The sequence below is a fragment of the Harpia harpyja genome, chromosome 1 (assembly GCF_026419915.1).
Source record: "Harpia harpyja isolate bHarHar1 chromosome 1, bHarHar1 primary haplotype, whole genome shotgun sequence".
Lineage (NCBI taxonomy): Eukaryota > Metazoa > Chordata > Aves > Accipitriformes > Accipitridae > Harpia > Harpia harpyja.
This window is the reverse complement of record NC_068940.1, coordinates 108446155-108467888: the sequence shown is the minus strand read 5'-3', so window position 1 is coordinate 108467888 and position 21734 is coordinate 108446155. Positions and strand designations below refer to the sequence as shown.

The window sequence follows — 21734 nt, the reverse complement described above, 5'->3', positions numbered from 1 at the left end:
CCTCTACTTGTGCCTTCTTAACAAGATTGTAAGTTCATCAAACATTTAATTAAGTTTTGTGATCGCTCATGGTTCCTTCTTGCTCATCACTCCCAAGTGCCAGTCTCTGACAGGCTTAATCCTTGACAAACACCAGTCCTTGGTATGTAAAGTTACAGAGAGACAATCATTAAGCAATAAGCAGTTCGTTCTCTATATCACCATGATGAACAAATAAATGTTTTGTATGTTAATTGTCCTCGTTCCGCTTCAGAACCTGCAGGTTGTTGAGATGGAATTCCATGCGCTTGTTCTCTCTTCCCAGTAAACCATTGCATTCCCGTCTTCTCAGGCTCTCGGAGCTTTCCTGAGCATCAGCAAAGCTGAAGTGTCCTGATTCTGCCTCCTTTAGCATTTGGAGAACAACAAAGAAAAATGTAACGAAGTTGCAGCCCTTTGGAGAGTAATTCATATAAGGATACAGGACCCCAAAAAAACTGCAAGGGAGTTTGTTGGGAGCTTTTATCTGCCAGGAGGCCAAGAAGGTGGCAGACTAGAGGGCATCACCCAGTGAGTTAAGTCTTTGTCTAGTTGTCTTCCTGCTTCCATTTGTTTATTAAAAAAAAAATAAATCTCAGAATTGATTATGTAGCAGTCAAAAATGGATCAAAAAATTCTTGTGCATAAATCCAAGATAGCAACTTCATAAAATTATGCCTTTCCCAGCATGGCACTGATCCTTTTTATCTTCTTCTGGCTTGTTTGTCCAGATCTTTCATTGCATGCTTAGAAATGTGTGGTATTTAGACGCATTCTATATTTATTCAGTTTTCTTCCTAGTGATTTGCCATGTACTTTCCCTTTAATGTCACTTGTTTGAGTTCCCATAAAAATCCAAGCCGTTTCAGAGGGGTGTTGTACATTTATATTTATTTGTAGGAAAGGCATGTTAAGATGAACTATATTTTTCAAGTATTTTTCCTGATTTTTGGCTTAATTCTAGTCTTGCAAAACAGTAAAAAAACCCAAACTTGCGGAAGAATATTCTAAAAGGTACTGATGTTGTCGGATTATTCCCCCAGGAAATACGGGGCTTGCTACTGCACTTTTTGTGTTGTTAGGAGTGTTTTAAGTTATGTTACAATGTGTCTTTCCCCCCCCAAAATAACCCTGCTTTGTTTGGCAAATGGAATGCTGATGACTGAATAGGCAGCTGTTCAGTGTTTTCTCTATTTCAGTCAATGGCCCTGCCATGTAAACTGCATGCTGCTGAAACATGGCTGTGAAGAAACAACTATTTCTTAACCAACCTACAGCAAAAGTTGTAACTGCTCTGAGTATTTTTGGGATAGCTGGTCTTTATAACAAACAGCTTCAGCCCAGATGGTTGGTTTGAGAGAACTATAAACAGCTACAGCTGTTTTGGAGGCTTTACAGTCCTATAAGTGTTCTTTACTTTTACATGAACATTTTAATCATAGGTCAGTTGCTTAATCTACATATCTGTCATAAAACAGTGTGTCTAAAGGAATGTCATTATTTCCAATTTATAATTCAGTGCAGAGACAATGAAATACTTATGTTTGGTGTGGGTAATGGCTTGAAAAATTGTAGAATAAGTAGCAGCTGATTTTCCTGTTTTACTTTTGACTTTGGCTTCAACTTAAAATGTGTTCTCAGCTCTCTTACATCTCTCAATTGCAAAGGCTTTCAAGTTGAGCTCAGCCTTTTTTTTTTTTTTTTTGGTCATTAGAGCAGTGTAAATCCCAACTAGAGTTTGCACAAAGCTTGCCTTTCCGTGTTCCTTTGCATGTACACTCATGCAGGCATTCACAAATCTGCTGTGTTGGATACTTTGGTTACATTTGGCTGAGTGAAATCTTACTTCAGCTTTTGCGTGTTTTCTCTCTCTCACAGGAAAAAAAACTTGCCTGGATATAATTCTGAGTTTAGATTCTGGACCTGTGGAAGGTATCTACAGAAAACGGGCTGCGTAGAGGAGCATACAAACTTCTGTTCCTAACTGAAGGCAGATGGCTGCTAGCAATGACCAGCCAAATGTATGGAAATTGGTGTTGGTTTGGTTTTGGACTAGTTCGTGCTTTTTGCATGTTGTGCTGGGGAAGGGGCAGTATGGGCAAGCAGAGGGAAGCTGAGATTGTGGAATGGGGATTGGAGCCTGTAGAATGGAATAGACCCAGTAGAAGCTTGAAAATCAATGGCAGAGTCTTGCTTTTTATTTTATCCTCTCTCTAATTCTAGATTATTCGTGTAATTGTTTCCTTTAATAAACACAAATGTTGGTTTTCTTTGCTTGCTGCATTATTAACTAAATTCTGAAAAGTCAAGAATAAGATTTGAAGCGGAAAAAAGGTGATTGATAGTAGATCAGTCTTCCTTAAGTGTTGACTATACTCCTGTACATTGATCTCTTTTTCTCGTGTCAGATTGTCTGGCAAAAGCAATATGTTTTGAAATTGCACTTTTTTTTTAACTAATCTGTGTTAATTACTTATTTTCTCATTTTGATGACTACTGTTAGTGCTGTAGTAACTCTAACAATATTGTGGAAAGCTATATGTGGATAACTACACCTGGAAATTTCTTACCTTGTGGTAATGTACCTAAACTAATGGCAAAAACATGAATCTTCTCTTCTGGCTAGAAAGAACCATTGTAATCTCCTCTTGACCTCCCTACCACAAGGCAATATTCAAATCATGGAATGGTTTGGGTTGGAAGGGACCTTTAAAGGTCCACAAGCAGGGACATCTTCAACTAGATAGGTTGCTCAGAGCCCCGTCCAACCTGGCCTTGAATGTTTCCAGGGACAGGGCATCTACCACCTCTCTGGGCAACCTGTGCCAGTGTTTCACCACCCTCATTGTAAAAAATTTCTTCCTTATCTGAGTCCAAGATAAACCTTCAGTCTATGAATCTGTAAGGAGCAGATTCAAACCTGTCAAGAACTTGTTGTAGACAGTGATTTAAAGTGAGGAGAGGGAAATTCAGGTGTTTCTGAAGTGAAAGTATTTATCAGATTTGAAAGAATTTATCAGAGTATCAGAATTATCCTTAGAAAATCCTTTTCCTTGGAAGGAGAGTACATATGCTTATGCTTAATATAACTGTGGTCACAGGCTTAGTGCATTAAAATCTGGGCATGCCTGATTATTTTTTATGTGAAGTTCCTAGGGCAATATCTTTCCGCTGCTGCGTTCCCATCGTGTCATGACTGAAGTTTGTTGTGTGGATGAGATTCATGTGGCACGCTCAGAAGAGGTATCTTCTGCTTATGTTCCCCGAGGCAAGTGATCCCATTTGGTGTCATCAGGTTGTGAGGATTGTGTGCTACCCACAGTTGTAAGGACATTCAAAAACCCTCTAGTGAAAAACGTCACCAAAGAAGAAAAAAAATATTAATTTCTTCTTTGAATGGTGGTGTACTAGGTTGAGCACTCTTCTGGGCTGTGGGATGCAGAGCTTTCTACACCCTTGCTCAATCACAAGAATTTTGATCCATATTCTCATCTCGTTTCTTTTAATACTGTTTTAGTAAGCTGAGTATGGCCTGCTTGGGTTTTTGTATAGATACACAAAATTTACCTTAAAAAAACCTCAACAACCTCGCACATGCAGTTGCAGATGGAGGTGAACAACTAGTTCTTAGGTAACCTGAGGCTTGTGGAGTTCCTTCCACCTCATCTTGAAACAAATATTTTAATTCATTAGATCTAGTGAGCTTGAGTCATTGTCAGGAGGAAGAGAGAAAGCTTCCTGGAAAACTACAAGCAAGATAAATGTCTTCTGAAAACAAAAGTCTGATATCTAGGCTCAAGAAGTCAATTGTGATTTACTGCATCCTTGTGAACAGCCTTGTTCGTCAAAATATCTACAGATGAGGTAGTAACTTCTTTCAGACATTGTTTTAGCTTGTTGTCTTTATTCAAAAGCTTACTTTCTGCAGATGTTTTCATGCCTTGGTAGTGGCAGCAGATACATAATTTGAGAAAGAAACTATCAGTAAGCACTTAGTCTTTCTCTTTTCAGAGTTAGTAAAAAAAATAACTGGAGGAGAACTGAAAGTGAGAGTTCCTGCAGGTAAGAGGTTTCTGAAGGGAATGACTGTTCTGGCTTTGTGCATTGCCAGAGAAACTGTTGGTGCTAATTCAGAGCATGGTGACCTGCTCTGCATGGTGTATTGGCTTTGTGTGGCAAGGTTTTGGTAGCAGGGGGGGTTACAGGGGTGGCTTCTGTAAGAAGCTTCTGCTGGAAGCTTCCCCTGTGTCTGACAGAGCCAATACCAGCTGGCTCTAAGACAGAGCCGCTGCTGGCCAAGGCTGAGCCAATCAGTGATAGTGGTAACACCTCTGTGATAACATTTTTAAGAAGGAAAAAAAAGTTGCTGGGACAGACAGAAAACAGCAGCTGGAGAGGGGAGTGAGAACATGCAAGAGAAACAATGCTGCAGACCCCCAGGTCAGTGAAGAAGGAGGGGGAGGAGGTGCTCCAGGTGCTGGAGAAGAGATTCCCCAGCAGCCCGTGGGGAAGACCATGGTGAGGCAGGCTGTCCCCCTGCAGCCCAGGGAGGTCCACGGTGGAGCAGATCTCCACCTGCAGCCTGGGGAGGACCCCATGCCGGAGCAGGTGGTTGCCTGGACGAGGCTGTGACCCTGTGGGAAGCCTGCACTGGAGCAGGCTCCTGGCAGGACCTGTGGATCTGTGGAGAGAGGAGCCCATGCTGGAGCAGGTTTTCTGGCAGGACTTGTGACCCCGTGGGGGACCCACACTTGGAGCAGTGTGCTCCTGAAGGACTGCATGCCATGGAAGGGACCCATGTTGGAGAAGTTTGTGGAGGACTGTCTCCCATGGGAGGGACCCCATGCTGGAGCAGGGGAAGAGTGTGATGAGTCCTGCCCCTGAGGAGGATGAAGCAGCAGAAATAATGTGTGATGAACTGACCATAAACCCCATTCCCTGTCCCCCTGCACTGCTGGGGGGGTTAGGTAGAGAATCTGGGAGTGAAGTTGTGCCTGGGAAGAAGGGAGGGGTGGAGGGAAGGTGTTCTGAGATTTGGTTTTATTTCTCATTAGCCTAATCTGGTTGATTTGTGATAAATTCAGTTAATTTTCCCCAAGCTGAGTCTGTTTTGCCTGTGATGGTAATTGGTGAGTGATTTCTCCTGTCCTTATCTTGACCCGCGAGCCCTTTGTTATATTTTTCTCTCCCCTGTCCAGCTGAGGAGGGGGGAGTGATAGAATGGCTTTGGTGGGCACCTGGTGTTCAGCCAGAGTCAACCTGCTGCACCTGGTCAGGTAAATGTTAGTACTGTGTGGTTTGTCTGTGGGAGGCTTTAGAGGTATTTGTCTATAAACAAGATTTTTGTAAGTTTGCTTAAAATCAAAGTTGATTTTATGCATTTTCTGTGCATATGTGTTGGTGATCTTGTTTTTTTCTGCTGTAACCCTGAGTGCATACCTTCAGGGAGCACTGTCTGTGGCCAAAAACAGTGCTGACTTTCTGCCAGAGCTTTGCTCTAGGTGAGGTGGGTGTGCAGAAGATGTTGCTGGTTAGATCTGCCAGTGGTGTCTCTGACAGACATTACACTGTTAGCAGCTACAATGTCCCGTGTTCAAGTCAAACTCCATTGGACTATATATGCATAAAATGGGGAAGCTTGCTACCTTGATTTAAAAGTATGAGATAACCAAGCCATTTTATTCATGCATTTGTTTGCAGTTTCTGGTTTTCTTCTCGTGTAATACCCTAGAAAGGTACTGCCTGTTAATCTCCTGGAAAATGGATTCTCCTGCATGCTATTAAATAGTGGGTCTGTACTGTGTCACTTACCTTATGTCAGTTTAATCAAACTCAATTTCTGTGTGACCTATTTCAGTACCTGTGTGTTTGCTACCCTTTCTCTAGGGAGAGAAAGAAAAAAATCTGACAGTTATCCAAGCTTTAATTGATTTAGTACTAAAGTACAGCAATTATTATCAAGGCTGTGGGAAGCTGTGATATGTCAAAAATACTAATGTGCTTGTTTGTGATAATTGCATAATGGTGGTAGTAAATGTACTAGAAATTTAGCTAATTATCCGTATGAATGCTCCCACAGATTGTCTTGCATTTTTTCAGAATGCTTCGTATCTGATCTAATTTGTTTTCTGACTTTCCCCAAGAGCAATTTGGTACTAATAATTTGCTATTGTTACAGATAGACTCCTTTTCATATTACAGGGATTTTCTTAATTTTCTGTACAACTAGAATCTGAAAAGCACTTGGTTTTAAAACTCTAATTGCATCATACTATTTTTGTTTGGGTCTTCTGGGGACTTGCCTGGATTTGAGAGATTCAGTAAGGTGCATCTAAAGAATTCATTGGTGTACTGAATTTGTTGCAGTTAACTCTTCTTGAGCAATTGGGAAAGATTAACTCATATCTTAGATTTGAATGGAAAATGCAAGTAAAGCTAGTATACCATGCTCTTTAGGAAGAAAAATTAAGACTGCAAGCCAAGCAGGCAACCTGGTATGAGTCACACATTTGCTTCCCTTGTTCTTCCTCTATGTTAAAGTGTAGTCAGCTAACATGTAATATGTGAGACACTTTACCCAGCCCTAAAAAAAATCAAGACTTACATGGACACAGACTATTGCAATTGATTATAACAGGTTTTTATATTACACTATATACTGGTACCTTTATGAATTCTTAGGCTAAAGTAGCAATTCTGAGGCAGCCTTCAGTTTGCCTTTCATCTTTTTATGGCTCTGTGTTACCAGCTGATGTGGTGGTGTCTCAGGCTGAATAACTTCCAGGACACTAACATCTTCTATTGCCCCTCCCTGTTATCAGCTATAATTTTGTTTAATCAGAGTGGAGTTGGAAGGAGTTCTGGCGGTTCTCCAATTCCAAATGGAATTGTAGCCTGAAAACGCTTTCCTATTTAATTTCTTTTTAGATGTCTTTAGCTCAGGATTACTTTTAAGCTTTTTTTACTGGCTGCTTTTGAACAGTGCTTGTTTTTATCTAGTAAAGTAGGCCTGTTCACCTTAATTTCTGAATGTTGCATTGCCCTATTGGAAGACTGAGAGAACAGATTAGATGCTCCATTTGAAACAACATGCTCTTGCTGTAGTATGGAGGAGCAAAAAAACCAACCGCAACACCCTGATCTTTGGAAGAGGAAGATGGTAGTATTCAAAAACTGAATTAAATGGAAATGTCTGCAATAAACCAGATTTGAGGCTGGATGGTAAACTGTACTTTGAAGGTACAGCATTTGGGTTAAGGTCTTTGCATCAGTAAAAGTTGGTCTGTTTTCAGGACTGCCTATCAGCTAAGCTTCCTGTGGAAAAGCCTAATTACAAGGTGTTTGGTGAGTCAAATTGTGGCTTGGTTTCCCTTTAGCATGAACTTGTCAATCAGAAGACTCTCATTTATTGATGTGCTAACTGGACTCTTTGAAGTTGCTTCGAAGCTGCATCCTTAGCTTGGGGCCCCTTCTGAGTTTCATCTCTGCTCACATTGATTCCCAATTGTTTCTAGAAGCTTTAATTTAAAGAAAATCCAAAGTTTTTCTTTGAGAGATCTGATTTTTTTCATTTAGTCAGTGCTCTGTTCTTAGATTTGATATATTGCTCTAAATAATTCTTTGATGTGTTTCTTTATCAAAATTAGAGTTCTTAACCTGTAGCCACATCTGATCCTGTGCAGATACAGCAGACTCCCCACATGGATGAAAAGGAGCCTCTTAACATTTCTCAAAAGTGGTTTTAGCCCTAATCGTTATCTGGTCTTTGTTCTTTAGCCATTTTACTGTTGAGGTAAAGTAGGTCATGTGCTTTCTGAAGAGAGCAAAAAAAACCCACCATGGGGTTGGCAATAAGAGGTTTCAGTTGAATTACTTCAGATTGTGAAGCGAGTGGTCCTGAGTTAAGAACAGAAAATTGAACTTGAAAATTTTTTATTCCTATTCTTTTGCAGGCAGATTCCTGCCCGCACTAAAAAACTTTTGAAGTTTTTGCAAACTGTTGGTGATAGCAAAAGCATACACCAGAGCTTCCACAAGCTTCCATAAGCTTCCATTTGTAAAGTGGTGTTTGCATTAGCCATTGTTTCCAACTCTAAAGTGATTGAAGTACTATTGTGTAGCTGTATTTTGCTTATATTATGAGGATTATTTGAATGTGTGCTTCTTTTCATCTCTGTAAATTCACATCAAATGCTAAGTGTATTTAGCGTTTGAGCTATGAAATCTTTCTTAGACTACTTGCTTAGAAATAAAACTCTGAGGAAGTCTTTGAGCCACAAGGTTGTCTTAGGATTGTAGATTTATTTGTGGGTGCAGATATTGAAAGAGAACAACACTTTCATTCCATAAGAACGACCTTGCTGTAGGATCCCATGCAGCTTACAAAGGCATGCCTTGTCCTGTATTCCATGGCTGTGATGCCAGCTCTCCCCTCCACGGTGCTGCCACGGAGAATTGCCCAGAGCCCTAGGTCACTGAATGCAGAGCTGCATATTAAAACTCCCCATTGTGGATCGAGAATGTACATGCATCAAATGCTTCCCACTGTGGAAAAGCTCTTGTCAATAAACTCTGCTTGTGTGCTTCAGTTCATAGTGATATAGTAGTTTGTGGGGCTGTTTAGTAAGCAGTATAACTGGAATTATAATACTAAAATTATGAAAAAACTTGTTGTTATGCAAGGTGATTTTTCTGTTTCAGCAAAAGAAATTCAAACTGCTTGTTAGATGTGGGATCTTATCTGCCTTTTTGGTTTTTTCTCCCCTATAGGTATAATGCACATGCCAAGTGTTATAGCAGGTGCTACAGGCTGTTGTTTGTGCTAGGCATGACAGCTCCTTGAACTGCTGTAGTTTGGGTTGTCATTGCTTGGCTGGCTGTAGCCTGAAGGGTCTGACTGACAAGCAGAGATGCTGTTTGGGAGGCTGGTAAGGTTACTGCACAGTGCTTGATGCTTAAACACAGCACATTGGCTGCTGAACCCACTAGAGTGTATGGTACTGTTTGGTAAACCCTCATTCAAACAGTAACTTTCAGTGAAGACAATACTTACTCTGAGTATAAAGAAAGTATTATCTGTGTGTGGGTGTCTTAAATCGGGTGTTCTACATGGCACTAGTGTGATGGTCTTCTGTTACAGCGGCAGAGATTCAAGCAATAGACTAAAAATCTTGCAGCTGAGGTGGTGAAGCACTGGGGTACCTTCCTGAAGGGCATATGGGATTTCTGTCAGTAGAGGTTTTTAAGAACTCATTAGACAAACAACTCTGAGGAGTGTCACAAACATAGGTTAGTCCTGCTCTGTGGTCAGCAGCACAAGCTAGGACTTCATCCCTTCAGGCAGTTGTTTTTGTGACTTCCAGCCCCCAAATCTGCAGAGGAGAGAAGTTGTTTCTGCGCTTACCTAGAAAGAGCTAGACTCCTGCATTGGTTTGTGGTAGTCAAAATAATGATACCTGTTCCTTTTTAATATATTTTGTTGCACAGTTGAATTGTATTGACCACTCTATCTTGGGGATAGGAGTTGTAAATTAAGGCTAGATATTGGTAGAATTTGTGGGGGGGAAACTAATTTGTCCTATATCCCCCACAAACTCGTAATCGCTTCTTAATAGTGAAATTGTTCTTTAATTTCTGTCAAATTGTTTTTTGTAGTGTTGAAACTGTTACTTAAGTGATAATCACGAGCAAACTTTTGCTTTTCAGACGTTGCCATGCAGAGTGCCAGTGGGCGATGGAGAGAGCAGCCATTATTTGCCGTTGGACGTGGCTGCAGGCTCAAATCTCTGATCTGGAGTATCGAATAAGACAGCAGACAGATATCTACAAGCGACTTCGTGCTGCCAAGGTAATTTTAGCCTTCTGTTTTATGACTTGGGAGGTTCTCTGGAAGCTATTAATGGACTGTTTCTTTAGCAGAATGGTATTCTCTCTGTAGAAATAAGGGTGAGGGGAAAAAGCCTGAGAGCTTTTGAGTTAGTCCCATAGCAGTAGGAGGTGTTACCTTTATCTTTTGAGGGCTGTGACTTCTGTCTACTTCACAAAGATCATAGTGAGAGCTTGCTGTCAGAGGGAGGGGGGTTCATTTCATCACTTTGTCCAGGCAGAGCAGCTCAGTAATGGAATGGGGCTCCACAGTGGCATAAGCCACCAAGTTGGTCCTTCCAAGTGTTGGTTTCTAAACTGGCATAGTGCTAGGGTACCATCAGAGGTACTTGCAGGTACCATTTATATTTCAAGCCTCAATGCCTGCTGGAAAGTATTATCATTTGAAGTACATGAAATCTCAGAACACTGTGTACACAAGTTTTATGCTTTTCTTCCAGGCCATGACCTTTTAATGTTTCACTTCAATATCTGAGAAACATTATGGTAGAAAATAGGTAGGATGAATACTCATTTCTTGACTGGAATGATATTTACTTCTGTGTGACTAGATTGCCTGGAAAAAAAATTAAACAAAGGTTTGCATCTTCAGAACTTGAAATGTCTTTTGGGGTTTCCCCTTTTGAGACCCTCTCAGTCTACTGCAAAAGTCTCTGGAAACACTTGAGTTGATTCTTTCAAGGTGCTTCTGAATGTCTGAAATTACTCTCATGTTCCCATTTGAAATGATTTGAATCTGTTTGGCTTTCAGTGTAAACAGCAAAGCTCATTTCCCTAGACTTTGGGGGGAAGAAAGCAGACTGTGAGGATTTTTACTTGGCTTGAGTGTCTTCCTTCCTCCTGCTCTTTGTCTGGAAGGAAAACTGTTTTAATTATTGTCCTCATTGCATATGTGTATGTTTTCTCTGGATAAATGCACTTTCCTTTTGCATCAGCTTTTATAAATCAAACATGTTGGATGACTTTTTTGATAAATTTAAAACTTATTGTTCCACTGGGCTATAATGTGTCTCTCACAAAGGTAAAGAGCAGCGCCTATATAGCCTTACTCCTTGTACACTTTTGTAGGTGCTCCTGCAAGATCTTGGGCGAGGAAAGCCTTAATTTATTGGTGTTCTTGGCTAGGATTGCCAATGAGAGGGTCAGTCAGACCTGCTTTGAGTGGAGGCTTAGACTAGATGACTTCCAGGTTTACTTTCTGATCTAAATTGCTCTTTGATTCTACTCTAATGCTATGGAAAATAATGATTCCTAAGGGCCCTAGACTTTCATAACATTAGTCTCTAATGCAGCACAATGAGATGGAGAATACTAACTTTTTAGATGCTTTGAATCTTTCCTGAGTAACTGGAATTTGCCTTGGCTGTATTTCAGTATTTCTTTAACCAGAGTAGCTTATGATTATCTTTTAATTTACCGTAAAGCAGTTACTGTTCTCAAGCAATTATGATGTTTATACAGACATGAATGCAAATGCATGAAATAAGTTAATTGTTCTGCATAATATTTTCTTCCATTCACAAGTATGTGTGTAATTATACCACAGGTGCTATAAAGTGTAGACTACACAGTGAACAATATTAAATTTCCCTGTAAGGAATGTTAAATTTCCAGCTCCTTTCTACTGATCTCTTACTAGGGGATACTTTGCTGGTGTGAGAAACTATTAGGCTGCTGTCGAGTACAGAGAAGATTGTCAAGAGAAATAGGTTGGTGTTAGAGCATCGTGTGTGTGCCACAAGGCATATGCTGGTAAGGATGAAGGGTGTATGTGTGACTGGAGCAGGAGAAACTGAACTGCAGAGTGGCCAGCTCTCCTGACCCATTATAAAAATGGAAATTAAATAGTGTGAAGGGAGGATGGTGTTCTTCATGGCAATTGTCATCTCTTGAGCAGTACTCATTAATTACTGCCATGTTATTCTAATTAGTCTATGTTCTCTGAATAGTCTAGTCTACAATAGCAGTCACCAATGTCCGCTGGTCCATGACCAATAATACTGAGGAAGTAATGTCCTGTGGGCACTGTCATGCCTTGATTTCCTTTTTGCTGATCTCAGTTATACCTCCCTGTAGCTGTGAGCAGAGCTGGAGGACCTTGAAACCAGCATGTTAATTATGAGCCACGGTTGTGGACAGCTCTTCTAGGAAAAAAGGCATTGATGTTGGCCTAGTAACATTTCCTCCTTTAACTGTGTTGTGGTTTAACCCCAGCTGGCAATATGGTATTGGTAGCAGAGGATAGTTCTTGTGCAACTTCTTGTGCATCCCCAGCCTACTTGCTGATGGGGTGGTGTGAAAAGGCAGAAGAGGCCTTGACTCAGCAATAACTAAAACATCCCGGAGTTATCAATGCTGTTTCCAGCACAAATCCAAAACAAACCCCATATTAGCTACTATCAAGAAAGTTAACTCTAGCTCAGCTGAAACCAGCACAAACTCCTTTCTCTAGGTTAGCGAGAACACTTAAATTTTGAATTAATGAAGTTGCCATAGGAATGTAACTCAAGTTGTTTCTTTCCCTTTTAGAGCATACTTAAGAAATATTTGTTGTGCTGCAGCTTCCATGAGTGGAATTCAGTGTTGCTTTTTATTCCCAGGGCCCAGTAGTCCTTGGTGGTGACCGGCAGCCTGGAGATCTAATGAAGAAGCAGGGCCAGCTGGGTTCTAGGTCACTGGTGACCTCCAAAAAGAATAAGTGGCTCTCGCCTTCATCTTCTATCCCAAGGTGCCCTGTAGAAGACGCCGTTCCCTCCCGCTTCCTGTTTAATATGCAGAAGCAGGTCAGTAATCAAGAAGCACATAATTCTGCTGTGATAGAAGCGAAGAAAGAAACTTTCATTAAACGAAGTCTTAAATTAACAGCCGTATGATTGGTGGAAGCAAATTTATAAATCACATCAAATAACTTGGTTTTAATATACTATTTTAATGTTTTTTTAAACTCATTTTTGCTATTTTTTCTCATATAGTAATTTATCAGCTGATATCAGTTTACCAGTTCTTTGTATTTGACATGTGATAACTGAACTTGCTTCACCTTTTTGCTTTTAAAAAAACCTCTTGTACTTTTGTGTATGCTTAGTCATCCAAAATTAAACAGAAACAAAGCAAAACAAAACCACAAGACAAAAAAACCACAAACCCCAAACACCACAGAAATCTGCTGTGAATCTTAATTTACTGTGCAAGGTCTGTGGAAAGTGATTGACAAAGCTGTGACATTGATACTTCAGTGTGAGGGAAAACTTACTTATGTTGCTCTTTTATCTTTGTAGATATACGCATACAGTAAACTGAAAGTATGGAGGTTTAATGGTGTGGAAATCAAAAGTATTTTGGTTTTGACACTTCAAAATCATGTCCAGTGAGTTTATAATTGTGTGAACCATCAAATATTCTTAAATAATATTAGTATTTCATTAAAATGTTGAAAAGTTTCTATGAAATTAGTACAGCAGTTAGTACAGATTTTGGTACAGTATAAGCTTTTTGTCTAGTTGAAAAAGCAGAATAGCTCAAAAATGAGGCCATCTTGCTCTGAAAATCATCTCCAGCTTATGAAACAGAGAAATAAAAGCTCTGTGATACTTACTTTGTGATGGTTAAGAATGCATTTAAAATATGAACTTAGATTGATTTGGAGGTTGTTGCTTGAAATGTGATTGATTAAATTGCATGTAATTGTTTACATTGGGCCTATTTAAGTTCAGTGTTACAACTGCAGAATGCTCCTTAGATTACTCTGCTGCTTTGGTTTTCTGGGCTTTTTGCCTCTCTGCCCTCATCCTTCAGAGTCATTATCACATTAAGCTTTACTGACTTTGAGATTTCATTTTTCTCTTGCAGACCTCTCATCTTAAGCAGTCTTTGGGAAAGACTATGTGTCAAAGTCCTTCCTGCACCCCCATCAGTGGGTCTTCAGCACCCCTCAGAGCCTGTGTCACGTCACCCCGCCAAGTCAACAGAGTGTTTAACTGGTTAGTTCTCCTCCTCTTATAGGTTGATCAAAGTAATTTCATATTTAAGGCATTGGTGATAGTGGCTAAGAAAGGGAACTTTAGCTAGAAGACTTCTGTATGTTCAGTTCAGCTGTAAAAATTTGAAATAAGTACTTGAAACGCCCAAAACTGCCAAATATATAGGTGGTGATGCCTGTCTTGTAGGCAGCCTGTTGGAAGATGTTACCTCCTTTTTATACACAGATGACCAAAGTGTACCTTGCCTGTGTAGGTTAAGGCTGAATGCTGTACAACATCCTGGTGACCTGACTTTTGTTTTTAATGAGTGGATTTCTGAACTTTTTGAGTGTCTTTCCTGTAGAATATAGAACATATTTTTCTGCTTATTAATTTTCAATATATGGAGAAGTAAATCTTACCTGTCTTGTTGGTGTTGAAGAGATACCTCGAGTTTAGCCTTTTAAGTCTTCATATTTTTATGGAGCCTTGAATCTGTAATAAATATATTATTGATCAATTGTTTGTTAAACCCTGGGGAGAGGTGGGGGACAGTAATTTTTAAATAAACTGGGAACTTTCCTTCTGTTGTTCAGTGTTTAACTAGCATTCAGTTTGGTTTAATACTTGAGGACATGTCCTGTGCAAGCAGTCAGTGGTCTTCAAGAAGCTCAGTAGCAACAGGCAAACTTTAGTCTGTAGAATTGCTGAATAAGCTTTTCATCCCATGGAGTGCTGGATGTATCAGTTAAGAGAAGCTCCCTCAAAAGTATGCCCATGAAACGCACAGATTGTCCCAATGATTTACCGTGTTGTTCTTCCAACTGGTCCATTTTCATGTCTAGCTTTGTGGTATCTTCTTGGCTTTTTAGGCTGTTCTGTTTGAGTTTTTTTTTAATCTTATTTCCTTCCTTTGTGTTTCACCTCTGTAAAGATTTCTCCACCTATTGCCACGTTATTCTTGGGAGAGGGAGGAATTAGTGCCTCTTCCAAAAAAAGCCAAAACCTTCTCTTCTTCCTTGTATCTGATCCTGTATAAATCAGATAAAGCAGTGATAGGAGGGAGGGATGTAAACCCAGTACAGACAATAACACTGTGAAACTTGCGCTGAAGTCGTATGAAGAAAATGTTCCTTTCCTTCACCAGATGCATGCTGCTTTCTCAGTTCTTTCTCATAAGCACACAGCTGCAACTCAGTGGCCTTTCAAGCCTTCTCTTACAAAGAAGGGTCTCAAATGAGTTTTCCCCTTCCCCTGTCAACTTTGTTTACATCTAGAGAGAAGACTTTCAGTCTGTGGTCCTGGATGCCTGTAGACTTTAAGGGATCTGCAAAAGACATGAGCAAGTTTAGTTTAAGGAGGCATAAATGCCCAAGAAGGCAGGTTGGCACTTCAATGGAAAAATTTTGAAGTTTGAAAGTGAGAGAAGATTGGAGCCCACTCACTCAGAAGATACATACTGTTGAGTATTCCTTGACAGCCTGTGTTTTGGTCAAGCTGTCTCAACATCAGAATAGCACCAATTGGGTTGTAGTTTGCATCATTTCAAACAAATATGCCATCAAGTTTATGGCAAGTTGCTAATTAAATTGAGTAAAGTTTGGGGTACTTACCACTTTTATTTCTTGTGGGGTTTTCCTTATGTTTTCTGTAAAGTCATCATCATTCCATTTTCTGTGAAGCTCCTGAAAAAGCTGGATACAGTCTCCATTTTGCTGCGTGGTAGAAAGATTCACTGAAAGCTGCTAAATACACTGGGACTACCTAAGCCAAGTGTGGTTTGAGCTAAAGGTGCTGGGAGAGAATCTTTAGAGCACTAGGGTATGTATTGTATGTACTTGCCTGATTCTTATACTCATTTTCTAGTCATCCCCTCGGGGCCACTGCATTTTGTTTCATGCAGAGCCACCTACCTGGTGTTCTTCTGTCAATGTAGGCAGATCCTCCTGGGCCACATCTTGCAATTGTCATTGTGGTGGGTGAAGAACAAACGGTTCGAGCATAGATGGTCCTGTGCAAAGCCTCTGTTTGCCTACGTCATACTAGCACAGCAGGGAGTTGCTTTCACCCTCCCAGTGTTCAGAGGCACCTTGGCACTTGGTGGCCTGGACTTACCCACTCGTGGCAGGATGTGCCTGGCAATGTGAAGCATCTGTGTCCCCGGGTTGCTGTGCCCTTCTTCCTCAGTGCCATCTCAGTGGCAGGCTGCTGATGCTGGGTGGAACGGCTTTCAAGAACTCCCAATGACCACCAGGCCTTCTCTGCATCCCTCTCTCCTTACCCATTCTTACCCCAGCTGCTCCACAGGATACCGAGCAAGATGGGAAGATGGACCTTTGGTGTGATCCAGCGTGATCATTCTTGCAAATCATCAGCACCTTCTCCTGAGGTACCTGATGCTCTTATAATCAATTGGTTGAGCTTTAGTCTTGGGGATTTGGAATTGGAGTAATCACAACATGCAGAGGCTTCAGGCTGATGTGTTGCCTAATGAAATAAACATCTTGTGTTTTGCTTAGGCAACAGTTTGTTTTCTTTCATCGACGGCTCCAGTAAAGGTTGTTCTTGCTGTATTCATTCAGTAAAACTAGCTTGCATTTTAACAGTGGTAGTTTCAGCCTAGAATTGATTGGACTGCAGTAGAATGAAGGAAGAGAAAGTATGGATTATTCAAAGCAGACACTTAGTTCTGTGTTTCTGCTGCGGTGATTGATAGGTTAACAAATTCTTAGCAGATTAGTCCTGAGCTTCAAGATTGGTAATCTTCTGAAGGTAGATACTTTAGTAGTTGTGCTTTTATTCTGGGCTAATTCTGCAGATAATAAACCTCATTTTCCCTTGACTTATATTGTAGAAATCCAGAGGATTCTGGAAGTATTAGACCAAATTATAAAAGTCTAAATCTGTTTAAGTGGCTATTCTAATCCACAGTTATTTGCAGTGTGGTGTATTGGGTCTCTATTTCATACTTGAAAAGTTAAGAAGTATGTAGTGATCTTAAACCCAGCTGAAATACTATTTTCTGCTTCTGTATGCCATGAAATCTTATGCTTGCTCCCTTTGCAATTAATCTTCTTAATTGCAAGTAAGGCATTGTATGTTTTATTATACATAAGTTACCAATCTTGATAAAACAGACTGAATTGGTAGTGCATGTTTCTGCCTGTGAAAAACCAAAAGGCTGAAGAGTTGGGATGGCAGGGATACCAGGTAGTTGCTATTCTTTGTATAATGCAAGCTCTTGCCAGGCCTCCAGTGCCTGGCTCTGGTTAACAGCTAATTCTATGAAAGGTCTGAAGAGGAAAAAGTAGAAGCAGCTTGAACTTGCCCCCTGGGAGGAGCACCTCCATATTCCCTTATCAGCAATGCATGTCTTCTTATAGGGCAGGCTGTTATTAATAGTTCTATTAGAAAGAATGTGAATCTCTAAATTGACCTGCTGGAGCCGGTGAAGTTCTGATTTTGTGGAGAGTGATGGTTGATTGCTGTGCTGCAAATAGGTTGAACAACCACTGCTCTGCTCTCTCTGTTTGAAACAATTGCCATGGTGTGAAACCAGGAGCCAGAGACCAGTAGGATAATTGCTAGGACCCTTCTGTTCTACCTTAGTCCTTGGACCTGTCATCTTCTGCTATGTAACAAGAGCCTTGCCCTTTTGTTTAGGTCTGGTTATGTCAATTCAAACTTGCTACCATGCATCACTGTAGCCTGTTTTTGCAAATGCACCATTACATGGTGTTTTCATTAATATCTTAAGCACAGTTTCTTCAAGTTAACTTGAAGAGTTAAAGTAGTGTAACTTGAAGAGACTGTGCTTAAGATATTAATGAAATGGCCCTGTTGTTTGCTTCTGGTGCCTAAATGCTTTTAAGACTTTTCTCAGTGCTGTTTACTCTTCTGTAGAATTGGCTGGGTGCTTGCGTTGGGAGGCAGTTCCCTAATAAGCAGACTCTGGAAAAATTGAGAACTTTGGTTGTATCCAGCTCACATGCCAAGATAAGCATGAAACTCTTAAGTACCCAAACTGGAATTATTCATATACTAGGAATTCATTTGGACCTTGTCAGGGAAGAGACCAAAGGTTTTTGACCATATACTCGGAATCAGGATTTCCATTTTGGAACTTGTAAAAATAAGTTCTGGTGGATAGTTCCTGTGCAGTGTAGTATGATCTGTCTTTGATCACTCCTAAATGAGTAGATATATGTAACATGATCCCAAAATTTAAATATTTTCCCTCTTCAGATTTTTTTAGTTAAATCATCCTCTGTGTTGGAAACACTGTCTGAAGTAGCTTGCTTGTCTTGTTTCTGTTAATCTAATAATGGCTTTTGAAGCTTCTGTCTCTCTTGGAAGGAAAACTGTATCTTGTGTAGATTTGAAAGCATGGACTTTTACAAGCTGTGCCATGTATTTTTAAACTTTCTTAATACAGAGCTTTATTCAGCAGTCGGAAGAGTAAGAGCCCTAGAATTCTCTGTATACAACTTTGATACATTGAACCTCCTGTTTAACACACAAGGTAATAGAAATATCTCAAAATTTTTATTCACAAGAGACCCTTGGAGGCTTTGATGAGACTTCATTAGAATGCACTTAAAAGACTACAAGGTCTGGGACACTTGAATGCAAGTTTAAAAGCATTCTCTAGCGTTAAGCTTTCAAAACATCACTGAGACACTTATACCCAAGTTGTCTATGATACACTGGAAATATATCTTGGATTTTCCTAGTCTGGTTATCTCTAGCTTTTATAGGATCATTGGGTATACTCCTAAAACTTCATAGTGGAAATCTAAGGCTATTTTGTGAGACTAAGTAGACATGGAGAAATTGCAAATAAAATTACCCATGTCTGTAACTTTTCCTATGCTATTCAGGTGTGGAATGCTATACAATTAAAAAAAAAAAACCTAGCGTTAGAAGTTAATTTTCTTTGTCTGACAAATAACAATAGGGCAGATGCAGACACATGAGTGAGTACGGGTTTTTGATGGAGATGAACCCAGTAACTGTGGTTCTGGCCAGGGATCTTCTCCTTTCTTCGTTGTTCCACTTACCTGGAGCAAGAGTGGCAATGAGCTGTAGAGCAGTGGCGTGGTTTCGGAGGCCAAGACAAATCCTCCTGGCTGTTACATCTTCTTAAATAGTCACTTTTCAGGTGAGATGACCTGTTTGGATCCCATAGGCAGTAAGTTCTTTCAGGTTTGGGCAGTGACATCTCATTACAGCAACCTCCTGCTACCCGAGCTATCTACTGTGGAAGTTACTGTGGTTTGGAATTGTTCAGGTCCAAAATATGTATACCAGTTTCGCTGCAAACCTGTGTTTTCTGTGTAGGGCAACAGGAGGCATGAGGCCATTGGGAAAGAATAGTCTCATGCAGATCTGGTATAGACTTCAGAGGTTCATCATACCCTGTTATATAGAACTAGTTTGGTTTTACTTGTGGAACGTCAGTAGTATATATTTTTTGTGGAATACTTTCTCACTTGCACTTTGTCTCTTACTTGTCCATGAAATTTTATCTTCCTGGTTTGTGCAGTTAAGAGGTCACTGGGGAAATTTGGGTCTCTTCAAGCACATCTTTTCTACAGATTTGTTTCCTCATGTGTATATGTTTATAGCTGAATAGGATTTGGCTTATAAACTGAAAACAAATGGACAACAGTATAGAGTGATCTAACTTGGGTGTAAATCAGCAACTCTTCATTTCATGAAGAATGGGCAGGTGAGGAGGCTTGGGTTTTTTCTTGTTCTAAAGACTTGTCACCAACCACTACCTCAGGTCAATGTCTGGTGATGTTAATTTCTGCCCGGCAGTCCTACAGTTCAGCACGGAGCTGTATTAGCCAGTTAGAACCTTTCTGGTTCACCTGACAAAGATACAGATTTTAAACTTCTAATTTTACTGGAACATTTGCTATGCAAACCAAGAAAAAAATTATCACGCTTGATTGGGACCAGCAAATGTAATGGGTAAATAAAGTTTTTAACTGCTAATACGAACACATGACCAATTACAAAAAGAGAAGATCTTTTACAAAGGCAATGTTTTGCAGATGGTTCCAGAAGAAGAATATACTGAAAGGCAATAAACTTGTATCTGCTTATTTAAATATAACTGTAGATTTAACCATAACTCCATGGTGAACAGAGAGAAATGGAAAGAATGTTTGCCAATGTTTTTAGGTTTAATGGCTATCTTTTTTTATGGGAAGTAAATTACTTTGTTATTATCAGATGATAGATTGAGCTGCTGACTGAAGGTCTTTGGAGAAAGAGCACGTGTTACTAGTGGCTACCACATCTGCAGTGTCTTTAAGACTTTCTGCCCTTAACTGATGAAAATATAGCTGTTAAGAGCCTTCAGTGTCCATTTCTATGATGAGAATGATATTCTGAAATCTACATACCCCTTGAGAGAGAATGTAGCAAAGACTAAAAATGTGATGAGAACAAAACTGGTAAGCCCTAGCTGCTGGTGTAAATACTAAGGAGCCTGTGGGCGTCACAGCTGCAAGAATAAATACAGAATTACAACTTACTACTCTTGCTCCGAGTGAGTTGCTTTTCATTTGGTTGCAGTTGGCATACTGGCTCCTCCAGCAGCACTTCTCTGATCAGCGTGAACGTTGCAGAGAGATTTGGCAAACCAAACCCACTTAACCTTGTTTCTGTGTTGGACAATACCTGCATTGCTGCTAGAATCCGCCCAGTTTGCAAATACAACAAGCGCAAGCTTGTCCGAGCTACCTCTGTGTCTTACTTCAGCAGGAAGGTAAGTGAAAGTTTTGGCATGTGGTTACTAAGCTATGCTGCATTTTTATTTAGAACGTGTGGTTTTATTTATTTTTAGCAGAAACTATCATAATGTTGGACTCTGGTTTTTAGTACAGTGTTTTCTGAGCACTAATCTAAAATTCATGTAGAATTTTAGAAGAAATTCCTAGGTATGTCAAAAAAAAGTAATGAGTTCTCTATTTAATTGTGGTTTAGAAACTGATTCTAGATTTCTGTTCTTAAAAATAAGGCAGCAGGTTTTTTTGAGTAACAATGACCAGAGTGTACCTCAGACTTTAGCATGGGCAGCAACCTTCTGGTAATTACCTGTTGGAGTTGATTACCTTGGAATTGTCCAGGGAAAAATAAACCACCACCACCCCAAAGAAAACCCCAACCCCAAACCACAACAGAAAACTCACCACCCACCCAAAAATAAAACCCCAGAAATGTATAACCTTAGTTTAGTTAAGACTTGGCAAGCTGGTGTGTGAGCGAGTGTAACTGGGTTGTAGTTGTTTGAAGGCTGAGCTGCCAAGCCTGATGAACTAAGTGCTCCTTGGACACCTAGCTGTGAGTTACCTGATGATTAAAAGATGTTTAATGTATTAATTCTGACAAAGAATGTGTGTGGTAACATCTGTCAGATGGCAAGTGGTGGTTTGTTACACTGCTTATATCTTATTTGCTTGTTTGTAGCCTTTTCCTCAAATATTGATTTACAAGTAACAAGTATTTAACAAGCTGCAGATTTAAGACAAAAAGTTTAAAAGTTGCGTTACTTTTCCCAGTCTGATCTTTTGTTTCACTAGAGTGCAAAGCCAGTACAATTTAATTCAGTCTGCGTAGGCTGTAGGTAAAAGCATTATTAATGCTCCCTCTTCTGGTTTGACTGATCCTACAGAACCTGATATATTGATGGGGAAGGGGCACTGGGTGTGTCTTAGCGACAGTGTGGGGGAAAAATGGTGGAACAAAGACATCAGGGCTGTTGTGGTTGCAGCTTACACTCCAAACAGGCAAGTGAGGAGAAGTGGAAAATAAGACAATACTGGTCAGAATAATAGATGCTTCTGGTGGTGGATTGCT

The 21734-nt window shown here is 40.1% G+C and overlaps 1 protein-coding gene across 6 annotated transcripts in view; it reads left to right on the top strand.

The window, feature by feature from the left end:
• Positions 1-21734, top strand: part of LOC128151657 (KAT8 regulatory NSL complex subunit 1-like) — a 36885-nt gene that overhangs the window by 2553 nt on the left and 12598 nt on the right. For 4 of the 6 annotated variants that reach the window (XM_052809178.1, XM_052809187.1, XM_052809170.1 and 1 more), the window contains exons 2-5: positions 9724-9865; positions 12504-12686; positions 13753-13883; positions 20451-20643. In XM_052809178.1, coding sequence (XP_052665138.1) covers positions 9724-9865; positions 12504-12686; positions 13753-13883; positions 20451-20643 — 649 coding nt within the window. Of the gene's footprint in view, positions 1-8787; positions 8946-9723; positions 9866-10377; positions 10401-12503; positions 12687-13752; positions 13884-20450; positions 20644-21734 lie in introns of those variants that run through there. The other 2 variants (XM_052809203.1, XM_052809214.1) reach the window with 2 other exon arrangements.